This window comes from Boleophthalmus pectinirostris, unplaced genomic scaffold, assembly GCF_026225935.1.
Source record: "Boleophthalmus pectinirostris isolate CB_2022bp ecotype Guang Dong unplaced genomic scaffold, ASM2622593v1 HiC_scaffold_2, whole genome shotgun sequence".
Taxonomy (NCBI): domain Eukaryota; kingdom Metazoa; phylum Chordata; class Actinopteri; order Gobiiformes; family Gobiidae; genus Boleophthalmus; species Boleophthalmus pectinirostris.
In genome coordinates, this window is record NW_026571152.1 from 27,598,354 (window position 1) to 27,614,161 (window position 15,808).

General features: G+C 39.9%; 1 protein-coding gene across 2 annotated transcripts; it reads right to left on the reverse strand.

The window, feature by feature from the left end:
* Positions 1–2,561: 2,561 nt before the first annotated feature.
* lonp2 (lon peptidase 2, peroxisomal) lies at positions 2,562–15,017 on the reverse strand. 2 transcript variants are annotated; one of them, XM_055155738.1, is made up of 19 exons: positions 14,815–15,017; positions 13,990–14,139; positions 12,329–12,622; positions 11,133–11,268; positions 10,950–11,054; positions 10,130–10,261; positions 9,924–10,046; positions 9,696–9,853; positions 9,490–9,584; positions 9,037–9,155; positions 8,824–8,963; positions 8,146–8,287; positions 6,964–7,114; positions 6,202–6,328; positions 5,555–5,694; positions 4,490–4,575; positions 4,066–4,273; positions 3,293–3,483; positions 2,562–3,151 (listed from the first exon to the last, which is right to left on the reverse strand). In XM_055155738.1, exons 3-19 carry the CDS (start codon positions 12,559–12,561, stop codon positions 2,921–2,923), a joined length of 2,517 nt encoding a protein of 838 aa, XP_055011713.1. In that variant the 5' UTR covers positions 12,562–12,622; positions 13,990–14,139; positions 14,815–15,017; the 3' UTR covers positions 2,562–2,920. The 2 variants fall into 2 exon arrangements, with proteins under 2 accessions (XP_055011713.1, XP_055011714.1); XM_055155739.1 differs by lacking the exon at positions 14,815–15,017 and having other exon boundaries at positions 13,990–14,207.
* Positions 15,018–15,808: the final 791 nt, after the last annotated feature.

A 15,808-nucleotide genomic window follows, 5' to 3' on the forward strand; every position in this document is an offset into this window, starting at 1 on the left:
GCCAGTGTCTTCTCTTTATTTCATCAGTAAGTTCAGTAACCAGAGAAAGGCACCCTTCATATTTTTATACGTCTGTTAAGTTATTTGTATGATTAATGGAGCCTTTGGTTTACTGTTTTCAACATTTGTGAAGTTGTAGATAACTGAAATAAGCTGCAGTAGGTGCCCAAGTACAGGCCTGAGTGGTCATATACAGGAGCACAGTGTGCAGTGGACCACTCCTAAAGCATGATGTCATACCAACCATTTATGTGGGTGTGCTCTGCCACGTGTTCTGGGCCAGATGCCAGCCTTTGGGTAATTATGTGAGCTACTTGTCTGAGAGCACTGACGCGATGAGGGGCAGTAGAGCCACGCTGACGGGCCTTGTAAAGGTCTCGTATTGTAGACTGAGCTCCAACACGCGGGGTGTGTCCGAAATACACTTGAACATGGGACCTCACTGCATTTGGATGTGACTGCTTTAACATCCAGCTGTCCGCAGCACCAAAGCCCACACAGAACTACAGGGGCCGAGCTGCACGGGCACCCTGTGACCCAAGACAATAGTGACCCCTAGAGGTGAAACGCGGCATTCTTTAGTTCAAACGTGAAAGGGGGAGTTATTCCACAGTCTATGTTGTCTACATGAGAGAAAGTAATTATATTTTTTATAACCACCCAAATGTACATTTGGCAAGTGCACTGGATCTGCTCATACAGTAGAGAAGGTCTGTGAACAATACTCTCATGGAATGCTCTTGCACTTGACCCCTGCCAGCAGTTAAAAGAACAAAGGGGCACAATGTAAATTAAAAGCATATTACAAGAGCCTGTAAATGTAAAATTCAACTTAAAGGTGAGATACAGATGTTGGCCCATAAACCATCCCTACTGCAGCTCTGAGAGAGGTGAAGGTGCAGACAGTAGCCTACTTAAAGACATAAGATCATAGTGAACATGACCACATCAAGGTCAGTATCACTTGGAGTCCGAAGAAGGATTGTGCTTCGTGACTTCAGCTTAGAGCACAGGTGTCAAACATACAGCCCGGGGGCCAGATCCGGCCCTCCAAGACCTTTAATCTGGCCCTCGGCTGATTTTCTACTAAAATATTTTAATTATATTTTCTATTAAAATCTTGTTAATTTTCTGCAGTGCTGATCATAGCACAGCATCTCTGTGCGTGGCCCCTCCCACCAGAGCAGCACAAATGAAGACTTGTCTCTTTCCAAACGCTCTTAAAGGACGGTCGTTTTGACTGTTGACCGTGACACCCTCATCAACAAAATGTCCAACATGAGAAAAGTGGAGCCAAGTGCAGGATTTTCCAAGAAAAATGTACTTATTCCTATTTACATACAAGTTCATGTTAAAACATTGTGTTGAAATTGCTTTTTTTTTTTAAGTTTCAGGTTGTTCATAATATTATAATATTTTGTAAAAGAAAGAGTTCATCAATTAAAAGATTTCTGTAATAGATTTGTGTTTCTCTACACAAATATTTGAACTTATTGTTATTTTTGGGGTTTATATGACATGAGTTTTCTGATCTGGCCCCTTTGGAATCAAAGTAGGTTGGATATGGCCCCCGGACCAAAATGAGTTTGACACACCTGGCTTAGAGTATATGCTCAAACCAAAAACAGATGGGACAAAAGCCCATGTGTTGGTGTGAATTACTGGCTGAATAATTCAGGTTTGTCTGGATAAGATCAGGCTAAAATGAGTGATGCCAAAATCATCTCCTTCAAATCAAAGAAACTAAAAAGACTAGTGTACATGTTACCCAGCTGGTGCTGCAGGATCAGACTCCTCCAACAACTCAGAGGCCAGTGAGACCATAGATCTATAATCATGAGTGAGACCTAAAGCGAACCCTCAGGAGACAGATGAATCGAGTGTTGCAAAAGTAAAAATTAGCTTATTGAGCACATAATGAACAATGAAGCACCAATAAAGAGACTATCTGGACATGTTTTTGATATGTTCATCATGTGAACAACAGTCATAGCTGGGAGCAGCCTGACTACCATCTACACCAGTAACAAGCAACAATGTGGCCAGAAGGCAGAACCCATTCATTCTTTCATCAGAACACGAAGAACCATGTTTTGTATAGATACAGCTGACATATTTATGTAATTTTTCCAATTTGTACATGATACAGGCATGTCCAGTGATGTGCAAGGGCTTCTCCTTCTTCTGGTCATTCAGAAGCCCAGGCACTACTTTAAGTTTAATCATGATTAGCCATCCATAAGTGTTGGTGCTCTCAAACACTAAGGTGACTGACACTATTACAAGTGGTGGGTGCATGTTCAGTGTGTATTTTCTTCATTTAATTTGTTTGATTTAAGAGGCTTCTATGTATTGTGCAGTGTTTTCTGCTCCTCTCTATTGATCTTTTCATGCCTGTCTAAATATGACAGAATACATACTGCACGCTGGTGTTTCATATTAGAACGCTGTGGGAGAAAAGTTACATCTGCTCAAATCCAGTTTTCCTTTGGATGAAGTCAGCCAAATGCATTTAAATATTGACAGGAACATAGGTACATAAAATAAGGCAATATAGGTCTTATATTACCATATTTTTTATTATTAAATTATCACAGTCTTACAAATATTAAATGACCTACTACTTGATAATTAGGTTACACTGACACACAGTATAGCCCTTATTAAGTTGGCACAGTTTTGAATTAAGAAGTACTACAAAAGCATCATGTTCACATTTAGGCATTGTTGATAAAGATTGGGGTTACAGTTTCATGTGATTTTCTGAGTGAAAATAAGAATTATGCAAATTTTGTATTGTTAATCTGTTCATCTACCTGGCATTTTTTGTTAAAATTATAGGTCGTTATTAAAGTGTCTAAAGATTGTAGCTTATTGCACACTGATCATATATATGAATACATTATACTTTCCTCAAAAGTTAGAGTTTGCTGAGTATCGGGGGTTGAGGACATGCACTGGTTGTCCCTGGAAAGCCTCCATCAAAGGCGCTGTTGAGCACCTGGTCGAGGCTGGAGACCATGATGAAGTCCAGATCCGCTCGCACGTTAGCTGGGAGATCCTCCAGGTCCTTCTCATTGCGCTTCGGCAGAATGACACACTTGACTCCGGCACGGTGAGCTGCCAACACCTTGTCTTTGATCCCACCCACCTGAGGAAGCAGAGGACACACAGTATTGGTTTAAGAGCAGTGAGGATTCAGAGTATTGTTCTAACAGCAGTGAGGAGAATGAGTATTGGTGTAACAGAGGTAGACACATGAGGCTCAAAGTTAGCGTGCAGGGAAACCCACCGGCAGCACCTGCCCTCGCAAGGTGATCTCTCCACTCATAGCCACATCTGAGCGCACCAGTCTCCCGCTGAATAGAGATGCCAGGCACGTCACTATGGTAACGCCTGCTGAAGGGCCGTCTTTCGTGACCGCTCCAGCAGGAAAGTGGAGGTGGATGTCTGAGCCTTCCAGTGGATCTGGAGCCCCTACAACTGTTCATAAGAGCATTTAACATCAGGCATATTCAAACTGAGGCCCATGGATGCTTAATTTATGAATAATTTCATGCAGCACTTCATTGCCAAGATATCATAAAAGACATGTTTTATGGTTGGCATTATGTTTTACACTGTTGCAACCTTATCCATTTATCTAGGATTAGGAACTAAGCAAGAGCCCTACTGTGTAACTTTTTCAGCCCAAACAATTTGACTAAAATAAAAGCATCTTTCTAAATTTTATTGTACTGAAGAAACATGTGTCCTTAATTCAAGTGGACTTCTCCAAAAAACTGACTCTTATTTGGTCCAGAGAAGGACCTTGTTCTGCTTGTTCCCATGGAAATGTTGTTCCTTTGGTTATAATATTTCACAGTATGACAAAACTCATCTATCTATGTATTCCCAAGTATGGCTTTATCTTTTTATTTCCATGGAATCATGCAGATTTCCTTCACCAGAAAGTTACAATACTGCTTTAACAACCACGAAACTGCAGTTATCTGATTATTCAAGTTATATAAATGTAGGTACTGATACAGTGGCATCAGAAGCCAACAGTATTCTGTAACTTACTATTAGTGAGCTGGTAGGTCTTAGCATTGGCCCGTAGCCAGCTGATGGCGAGGTGCGCAGACTCCTTCATGACGTCCCCCAGCTGACCAGTGAGAGTGAGCTGCCCCTCCCCTTCAGTCCGACTGGCCTCCACAAACATGATCTCCCCACCCAGAGGAGTCCAGGCCAGGCCCAAGGCTACACCTGGCAGAGTGAGGCGCTCTGACACCTAACCACACACAATGTCAGACATCCGTGAGACCAAAAGGACTTCACACAATGGCACAAGTCACAAGAGAGTAAATAATAATTGAAAAATAAAGATATGACCATAGCAAAGAAGAGGTGAGAGACAAATTTCCGTAATTGAAAGATGTGTCTGTATTCATCTAACTCAGATGTAGTGTTATAACACACTTTCCATTGTTGTGGTGCAGACGTTTACCTCCATGTCAAATACAGGAGGGCCCATGATGTCTCTGAGGGCAGCATGGTCTATCACTATGGGCATGTCAGGAGGAGCTTCCTTAGCTGAAAATAAACACTCAATTATTCATCTTTACCCAGCTCATATAATACTGACTATTATTGGTTAAAAAAAAATGGCGTATTGCACAATCTCTCTCTCATCAATTATTCTCAGAACAAGAATAATTCTGCAAAACTGCGATAGCACAACTTAAGACACATTTTGTGATCTATTCCGCTAAATTTATTATATTGCTAGTAATATAAAATAGCCTCTGTTTTTGTAGGCTGCATATTACATTTATTAAGTGGAACTGAGCACATTGCAGCCAGCTTGAACAAAAGAATAAAGAAATGCATAGCAAATTGAAAAAAGATGAATACAGAGAATGCGTAGAAATCAATCTTCAATCAATTCTTATTTATTTGGCTGTTCTTAAACTCATCAAATGCATGGCTGAGGGGCTGCCAATCTGCACCATCAGTGCCTCCAACCACAAATACCACAAATCACTCATTTATTTGCCAAATGACATAACAACAGTACACAGCTGGCCGGAACTATGATGGATCCTCTGATATTCAGATTGGAGGGTGGCAAACACTAATACTTGAGTTATAAAATACTATACTTAAAAGCAAATGCTATTATTACAACAGCATGCTTAAACCTTTAAAGTGAATAAAATACAAAATACAGGTCACACTGTGTTTTTGTAGTTTGTATTATGATTAGGGCCTGGGCACATAAACAGCAAAAATAAATGATTGTGATTAAAATAATTAATTATGATTCATTATTTTGAAGTGTGTTAATGAAGGTCACATGTATTAGTCAAACTGGATCAAAAAGCCCTGCTCTGGTCTGTGAGGTGCTGCACTTGTTCATTAAAAAGAGAAAATATTGAAATAATTTTTGAACAAGCCAAAACCTAATGGATGTAATAAAAATCTCCTTGAGTGGTTTTGTTTTAGGCTGTTTAGGGTGCTGATGTGAGAGGGCAGCTATTCAACAGAAATAGACCAAAAAGACTGCTCTCACCCGCCTGCTGACCCTGGCATTCAGGGGTCACAACCTCCATTTTAGTAATATTTTGACTCTCCGCCACCTTCACAGCCACCGCACGGCACACGGTCCCAATCTTCCTCTCCAGAGAGCGCACTCCTGCTTCACGAGTGTACCTGAAATCACACACAAGCACACAACATGTACATTAAGAAGAAGAGTTAAAAGCTCCTGTCAAATCTTATTTACTTAGACAAACATCACTGATTCATAAAAGACTTAGACTCAATACATACTATCAAAATATATAATGTAAAACAATAACAAGAGCAATTATTATACAGAAAAATCATAACTAATATGTAAAAGAAAGGCTGGACTGGGTGAGCAGGAGTATCAGATTTGTCCAGAGTCAGTTTGTCAATCAAATGTCCCTTTTACTGGCGCTGCTTTAGTGCAAATTACATACACATTATTACTAGATATGATCACGTTTTTTCTTTGTAATAACTTGCAATATCTGGAAGTAACATGAAAAGAGATGATTAAATTTTGACGCTTATTTATCAATGAAGAACATGATTCTCCAGTATTGTGTCATTTTGTGTAATGCTAAAATGTGATCAAATTTGAAAAAGTTGGAAAATAGAGAAGTTGTTGGTTAGAGCCTGAGTGATGTTTACCTGGTGATGATTTCCTGAGTGGTGGATTGTGGGATATGTAGTTGCTGAGGAGTCAGTCCGTGCTCTTCCAACTGCTTTGGGATCAGGTGCCTGTGAGCAATCTCCATTTTTTCCTCCTGCGTGTACCCTATGACAGACACAAATGTAAACGTGTATGCTTTCTGCTCCACTCAAGGCACAAAACAGAATCAGAAAAATTACTATCAAACTTTAATAACAAAATATGTGGTTAAGACTATGCCACTGTCCTAATTATTCCCTAATGTAATACAGAACAATAGCTTTTTACCGTGCTCATAGTGTTGTCGCATATTGATCGTGGACTTTAATACAGACTAAAAACTGTTCATTTTGAAAAAAAGGAAATGTGGAAAATATGACCTGACCATAGACTGTAAAAAGAAGTAGACAAGGGAGTGTGACGCAAGGGTGATAGCGTTCAGTTCCAGTCAAATGGAGCTCATAAGGATAGCAGTTATAAGGGCAAAAATTTCCATACTAGGAATAGGAATTTATTTAGGGAAAAAATAAATAATAACAAAATAAAAACACTAGTATCATGTACAGCAGGCTAATACAAACATTTTAAGATGAAAATGAGCAGGCTCACAGCAGCAGTTAGAGAGAGGGGTGACAATTTTCAATGTAAAATCAATAGGAGCCAAAGTCGATGGAGCTGGAAGCGCCCCCAGGCTCACTTCTCGCCGCAACACGGCAATTAGCTCTGTCCATTTATGCAGTCCATGAAACATATAAACCCACCTGGTACTTGCAAGACCTCCATTCGATCGAGCAGCGCTGGGGGAATTGTCGCTGTGGTGTTAGCTGTGGCAATGAAGAGAACTTGAGAGAGGTCAAAGGCCACATTTAGGTAATGGTCTGTGAAGCTATGGTTCTGCTCTGGATCAAGGACCTATGAAGGATCAAGTTAATTTAGAAAACATTAACGTGGTGATGGGTAATGAAAATAATATAAAAATAATATATAAGCCTGCAAAAAGCAAGTTATCACTTAGTGATTATTTTGTATATAAGACATTAAGAGATGTTTGTGAGACCACAAAGGAGGACCTGAGGAGTGGGAAGCTATGCTTCATAGCACTAATTACAGTGCCTGTGGGGAGCTGTCCCACCGTCGCACTGCCAGCAGTGAGTCAGACTTATTTCCAGCACATATTGGCCATCACTGCATTTTGTGTGCAGTCAGGGGCTGAAGGTGTTGGGTTTGGGGACCACAGGCTGTCCTATAAAGATCAAGTGCTGGTGGAGTTTGGAGTAGAGCTGCTACTCTCTCACTCAGCTGAGGTGACTCAGGCATCTGTCTAAAATGACTCCTAGATGTCTCTCAGGAAAAGACAAAGGACACACTGGGGCACTATGTGTCATGGCTGGCCTGGAAACACCTTGCGATCCCCACAGGGAGCTAGAGGAAGTGTTCGGGGAGAGGGAAGTCAGGTACTTACTGCCTAGGCTACTACGACTGCAACCTGGCCCCAGGAAAACTGGAAGAAGATGGGTTAATCTCCAGTCAGTCATTACACCATGAAGGCTGGTGCTCAGTGTCCCTATTTTAAACTCGTCTCGTCACGTTCAGCTCTCGTGGCCCCCTCCACCCTAGCCCCACCTCTGCCGAGGATTCATCAGTTTATTTTTTCAGGCCTTTTTCATTTTTAACCACTAGACTAACCAGAGACAAGACTCCCAGGGGAAGACTTGTATCACATATCCTGCTCTGCACCTCCTTTGTATTACTTGTCCTTCCTGCTGTGGTCCAAGAGCCAAAACTATATTATAATCTTATAATCTAGTATAGTATTAAGTATAAAATTGTTTCAACTTGAGTCTGTCCAGATTAGTTGACAATTATTTCTGTTATTTATTAATAGTGATCAAACTGTCATTTGGGCCCTAAACACAGGTGATGTGAGAAAGCATTAAACTAACCTCGAGCAGCGCCGCTGCAGGGTCTCCCTGCAGACTCTTTCCCAGTTTATCCACTTCATCCAAAAGGAACACAGGGTTATTCACTCCCACTGTCTTCAGCCCATTGATTATCCGGCCTGGCATGCTGCCCACATATGTGCGTCTGAAGATGTGAGGAAGGAAAGAGAGAAGCAAAGCTATTCTCGGTAAAATAAGATTTTCTTAGAAAGAAGAGAAAATAATCACAACAGAATGAACATCAAAGCTTGTCATTAAGTTATTTATACTAGGACATGCACTTATCAGGATTGACAGTTTAAGATAAATGCAAAGCATTACAATAAAACAATAAAATAAAAGTCTGACAAGACAAAGTCATGTCTTCAGTGTAATTTAAAAAAGTATGTACTCAGTGTGGTGTAAGACAATGGCACCCGTATTCCCCTCCAACTACAGAATTGATTTCAGAGAAAAACAAACAACATTACACTTTGTGGTGCCAACATACTTTCCTCTAGGGTCTTTAAATGCCATTTCCCCTCTACTACTAATATGAGTCTGAAAGTCCAAACTAAAGTGGTATCCACCTCAGATATGTTCAGTGTAGATTAATATTTTTTACCACAAAAGACTGATTTCAGCCGTTACTATTCTGTCTCTAGTCCTCACCTGTAGTATGATTTCAGATTTCATACTAACCTGTGTCCTCTGATGTCTGACTGGTCACACACTCCTCCAAGAGCAATGCGGTGAAACTCTCTGCCCAGGGTCCGAGCTATAGACCGCCCCACACTGGTCTTGCCAACACCCGGTGGGCCAACAAAACACAGAATGGGGCCCTGGACAGGAATGTATGCCATTGTTATTTAAGATCAAATCAACACAAAAAAACTAAGTCCTGTCTATAAACACCTTTAGTGAGGTCTTCAGTTGTCGTACGGCCAAATATTCCAGCACACGTCTTTTCAACTTGTCCATGGCGTAGTGGTCATTATCTAGAAGAGTCCGAGCAGCTCCAATGTCCAGGCAATCTGAAAATAACAAGAGAAAAATACTCACTAGACTCATGTCCATGTTTGTTTGGATTATGTGCACACTTTTGTTTTGTCAAAATATTATACTTTTATTTGATATTGATATTATTTATATTTATATTTTATACTTGTAAGTATGTTCCTCTTTGTGTTTTATTTATGGTAACTGAAAATGTTCCAATGGTGCAGAAGCAGAAGGTTTAGAGACAATTATACTCTGATGGTCCTCGGGTGTTAATCCTGGCTGGCCCCAGGAAAAAGGAAAATCCTTAAGCAGCGTTTGGACTTTCTAATCTTTGCAAAATGTTTGGATCATAAATATTTTACTAACCTTTGCTGCTTTTGTTCCATGGCAACTCCACCATTAGGTCCAAGTAATTTCTTGTGAGTGCATACTCTGGCATTGATTGGGGCATCTTTTTTAGTCTACATAAAAATAAATAAAAACAAAATGTGGTTGTGTGTCATCAACTGTGACATCTGATCATATTTGTTTTAGAAATTATGTGTCCAAAATAACTACTCTAGTGTGCAAACCTCTTGAGCTCTTTGATGCAGATTTTCAGTGCAGCCTCAGTCATGTTGGCTCCATAGATCTTCCTCTCTAGTGCTGTGGTGTCATCACTGTCCTCATCCTCGTTCTCCTCATCCAGATTAAATGGTCGCCCAAGGAAACCTTTATGCACTGAAGACATCTGCTCAGATACAGTATGTTTTTATCAACAAAGAACTAAAATATACACATTAACACATTAGGTAACAAACCTTCTTTTCGTTGTCAGGATTACTCTTTCTGGTTTTCTGAAGAAGCTTAAGTGCTTCGATTTGTCGGGTCAGCATTGGCAAAGCCATTTTGAACCTTTCTTCCAAGGACACAGCATCCAAAACCTGCATGTAAGAAAAAGGAATTTGCTTGATAAAATTAAATAACAATTTACCTGCACATAGTTGGCATAAATGAGTAGCTTCACCTGCAGTTTTTCCTTGTTTGAAGTGCGGATCATAGATGCCACCACATCTGGAAGCGTTTCCTTGGGCAGACTGTCCAGAAGACGTCTAAACTTGGCAACCACGGGAACAGACACATCCAACATACCTAATAACTGCACACACAAACATGCACAGAGCCATACACAGATGGAGCAGGTTTACTAACAGCACTTTCATCAATCACTGCCTGCTGTGGTCACAATCCATCACAATTTCACTGAGAACCATTGAAAACAAATTCCACTTAAACTGATAGATTTTGACATTTTGAGGTTTCTCCCTTCTTTTTATAAAACAGGTCTGACATAATCTGTCAATGTGTGTTTGTGTGCTTTACTCTCAAGTTTGGGTAATTGACTTTGTATGTTTACATAAAATAATAGTCATTAGATCTTGGCTTAATTGGGTTTTATTTTTGTTATTTTTTATTTTCAATGTTCGTAAAACTTTGGGAGACCTTGTGGTAATATATTAACCAAAAGGTTTAACTTAATAAATCTTTTTAAATGAATATATCACTATATGTAAGGAGGCTGATTTTATTGCTTTTATTTTTTAATATGAGATTAAGTCATTTCAGACTATATTGTTGGAAATATTTGCATTATTAGCAAAAAAATAAATAAAAAATACTGATAAAATAAACACATCCAAATTAGTGCCACTAAATAAATATAGACTAAAATAAATATCTATAAGACACTATGGAGACACTAAGGTTCTTTTCTACTGAATTCACGTAAAGTATATTGTTGCTTCTTATAAAATATGAACAATATGAAACAAATGTAACACACAAACCTGTATAGCAGCCTGGTGAAACTTCTGAGATAACTCTCCTATCTCCCCATCTTCACCCTCTGATGCAGGACTGGTGTACTGCTCCAGTTTGTCCAACTGCTCTACCTGAAATATTGTCATTCTGTATTACAAGGTAATTAAGACAATTATTATGTTGTTTTTATCCAGTATTATAACTGATACCTCTGCTAGCACAAAAGGACGATCTTTGAGCACACTAGACACACTAAAACGGCATAATCCAGTGATGAGGAGGGTGTAGTGGGGCTTTGGCCAGTTACTACCCACAACCTGAACTGCTATCCCTGCAGTGCCAACCCTGGACAGAAACAAAGACATGAAAAATACAATACAGGTACAGATTTAAGAATTAGACCATTACCCATCTAAGTAACAAAAACAGATGGCACAAAATATACAAAGGGACTAAATCTGCTTTAACTGAAAGCTGCACACTAGCTTTCATAACTGTCATTATCTACAGTCAACAGACACTATAAAATAAAAATGCCATGTTGATGGTTTATGTTTATTTTGTTAGATATGGGATATAGCTCATTAATTAACACATGGCTTTATAATTATCACTATCTCACTGCAACCGTTTCAAATTTCCAGTGTAAATGCCAATAACTTTGCTTTTCTAATAGAAAGGATGGAAATAATATTACTTAGACTTTTCCAAACCTTTACTGGGTCTATATAGAATGACTGGTGCCACATGACTGGTGTTTGTTGTGGACTGTCTGTGTTGGTTAGTACATGCTGAACTTCTGCATAATGTCAATGTCAGGGTAAAGTCCACTTCTAGGCCCATCTACTGCAATGTGCGAGCCATGATCGGAACTTTTCTAGAACACTGCAAAGGCCTAGTGTGTACTTAATGTGTGCTGTCCTCCTAATGTGTGCTATCCCTCTAGTGTGTGCTGTCCCTCTGGTGTGTGCTGTCCCCCTAGTGTGTGCTGTCCCCCTAGTGTGTGCTGTCCCCCTAGTGTGTGCTGTCCCCCTAGTGTGTGCTGTCCCCCTAGTGTGTGCCCCTTAGTGTGTAGTGTCCCCCTAGTGTGTGCTGTCCCCCTAGTGTGTGCTGTCCCCTTAGTGTGTAGTGTCCCCCTAGTGTGTGCTGTCCCCCTAGTGTGTGCTGTCCCCTTAGTGTGTAGTGTCCCCCTAGTGTGTGCTGTCCCCCTCGATTGGGAAATGAAAAAAGGCATCGATTGTGTTTACTATAATTGTTAGCAAGCAAGCATAAAACATAAAGTTACGAATTATTGGCTAAAATTCGACTTGCAGCCTACAGACCGGCCCCCTGAGATTTAATGTGACCACATTTTATAAAAGCAAGTCTAAATCACCAATAAAAGCAAACTCAGAGCGTTCTTTACTTGTGCAGAGAGGGTAAATCGTCTGTCTCATACTCCGGGTCTTTCGTATCAGGAATTACTCCAATAATGGTGCTTTTCAAAGAAGTTCCCCGTAAAAGACGATGCTTCACCAGTTGCATATTTCTCGGAGAGTACACGCTGAACCTGACAGTGGAGCCCGGGAGGAGGACCTCTTCGTGGGATAAAAGCAGCGGGAGACGGCTCGGTATCTCCATTTCTCCGCTGGACGACATCGCCACAACCACTGGAGCTGCCTGCGAGTGTCACCGCTCCACCGGTTTCAGTATCGGAGCACTTCCGGGTATTTGCAAAACAAAATTTTAAATAATGACACAATCTTATTTTATAGATGTAATTTATAGCAAAATCATTCAGTGATTTTGGCATAGGTCTGTGTTAGTATAACGACAACAATTTTGTCTGGTTGCATTTACTATGTCTGAATGAAAACTAGAGTGTCATAGGCTGTGTCCCAATTCAAAGGGCTGCAGCCTCCGAAGGCTGCGAAGGCTGCGAAGGCTGGGTCCTTCGTCGGCCTTGAACTGGCCTCCGCGGACGCCAGGCCGTTGAGGAAATGGGACAGGTCTAGACTTCGGAGCCGCTCCCCCGTCGCCCAGCAACCGAGGGACGCTGCTAGAGCTAATGCTAATGCTAACACGCTCCGCGCAGATTACGCACACGGATCAGTAAAAAGAATACGCACAGGTCATCAAACTGTCGGATTTTGTGACCAAATTATTTTAATAATTCGCATCCAAATCTTATGGCCAAAAACGAAAATGTATGTTTAACTTTTGCAAAACAAAACGGCTATATTTAAGGGATACATCTTAAATAGACTAAATTATCTTAAAGTTTACAAAAACTATGATGAGATATGCATTACTAAATATTATCATTATTAAGGATTTGTAAAGAAAGACATCTCTCCTGAGAAAAGCTGGTTTATTAAACAATCCAAGGAACTTCTGGAAATACTTTATCATAATATGAAGTCAAATATTAAACCCATTACACACACTCTGCATTAACAGGTTAGTACAAACAGCTGTATGTCAGTAAATCTCATTGTATTCCCTTTTTGCAAAATATCTTTGCCAAATATGATCATGTGGAATACCAATGCTTATCTGCAGTACAATAGTACATTCTTATAGTACATGTAATTAGTTACTATCAAAAGAGACATCAAATAAATGGCACATTTCACCATAAATCAAATGTCAGTACAGACTGAAAAACATTCAGAAAAACTTATGAGCAGATGTTTTCATTTCTGTCTCACACACTTGTTCAGATCATACAACACTATTAGAGGAAAATAAGTTTCACAGAGCATGCAGCCCCAAAGAACACCTGGACTCCCCCCGCACTATTTACATTTATTATTATTTATTTATACGCAAGGGAGTGAGAAAAACAATTCTTTATATGTTTTTCGTATGAAGAATTGACAATAAACAATTTTAACGTTGAACTTAAACTTTGATGTACATTCAGATTCAAAGGCAGTTTATATCTGAAACAGCTAAATGAATAGAGGAATCCCACACATTTGAGAAATGCATATTTTCACAATTTAAAATCAGAATTTCAACATGAGCATGATTCATTTGCAGCTCTTATTATTAGTAGAATTTTCAATGTAACATGCCCCATACCTAATCCTTGGCAGGAGTCTGGGTCAGCACCTCCAGCTCAGTGTTGGCTTTACTTTGTCATCTGCATTTGACCCATTTTATGAATCACAAGCATCTTGTCAGCCAACAGTTCTGTGGCCCCTGCAGTGTGCCGTGTCCTCATACAGGAGGCTGCAGATGAGAAAAGAAAATTCATGTAAAACAGATTTCTCATTGTTATAACATTAGATGTGACAGACCTAACAGACAGCCAGGTCGTATCTACACCAGTGTCTGCACAAATCTGTTAAATGAGCCTCATGTCCATCATAAATCTGACCTGTCCAGGCAGGATTATTTACTCTTCACTTTACAAACATGCACGGATTGTTAAAAGCAGATAATGTATTCCCTGAATGAAATGCACACGTTGGAGGCATATATTATGTGATTTACAAGTAAATATGAGCTTTGATAGAGTCAAACTGAGTCTTTTCAGTTGAATGTATGAAATAATGCGTGTTTTCATCTTAACTCTGAGCTACACTGACCAACTGTTTACGTGTTTACACTGTCCGTGAAAACGTGGAGTTTTCTCCTCGTAGCTTCTTTAAATCACTCCGTGGGCTTCTTTTCCCCTAACAGTAAAAACATCATTAGTGTTTGATGGAAATGTGTCCAAATATGAAAGTTTGAGCGGATTTTTCATCGCATTAGCTGCACATCACTAGGCAAACTTTAGCTCAAAACTCCGCGGTTCACGCAGTTAAAAACAAACTTATTTGACAGTTTTGTGGGAGTTATGGTCGTACTTTACGTTTACAGTTGTGTTAGTAATGATTTCCTAAAGTTAAAAGTGTTACTCACATGTTTTTCTCCGCTCTCCAGACGGGCTTTTTGCTGCGTGTTTTCGCTCCGTGTTTTCGAACATCTGACTGCCGCTGCGCGGTGCATGCTGGGATACTGAAGGCTGCGAAGGATACTCGGATGTGTCCTCCGTTCGCGGCCCCATCTCCATGGAAACGAGGCCGGTTTTAGGGCTGCATTTGAAGGCTGCAGGACATAAAAATTAAATGGGAGAGGCCTTGTTTCACCGCAAGTGACGTATGCGGCCTTAAAACCAGCCTTCGGAGGCTGCAGCCCTCGAATTGGGACACAGCCTCTGACAATTGCCGCGGCCATCTTGTGACTGTAAGGGCTGCAAATTAGCCTTTTAATTAATTTTTAAATGAAGAAAATTTGTTTAAATTGACATAATTAACATTTGGGGTCTTAATAAAGCAGGGAACTCTACCTATTTTTGTCAAGTACTACTTTCTATGAATTTCAAGCACATTCATCCAAAAATATTGCCTGGAAATCCAGAAGGATATTTCTCTGTATTTGTTATACAGCGATGAGTCTGGATTCGTCCAGGCAACCAAAAATAGCCTACTTCGCTGATCTACATTTAAAGCAGAAATTAAGTTTGTATGTCAATCATGGACTGTATGTTTAATTTCTTATACAGTCTGTGATGTAAATACACCACATGGACACCATTGTCTGAGTAAACTATTCTTTACTTTATGCTAAGTACTATAAAATGTTTTATTATTATTACCAATAATCACAAATATAGTTTTCAGATTAGTTGGCAGTAACATGAACATTAGATAAAGAGGTGATTAAAAGTTCTTGTCAGTCAGTCTATTGTTTGTTTGTTTTCACAACTCATTGATGTGAGATACACATGGAAGTAAAAGAGAGCAGAAGAGCTGACACAGAATTAATGTGTTTGCAATTAAACAACAGGACAAAAACCCAGGTATATAACTGTACAGTCACTGTATTTACACCATGGATGCACAGATGCAGACTG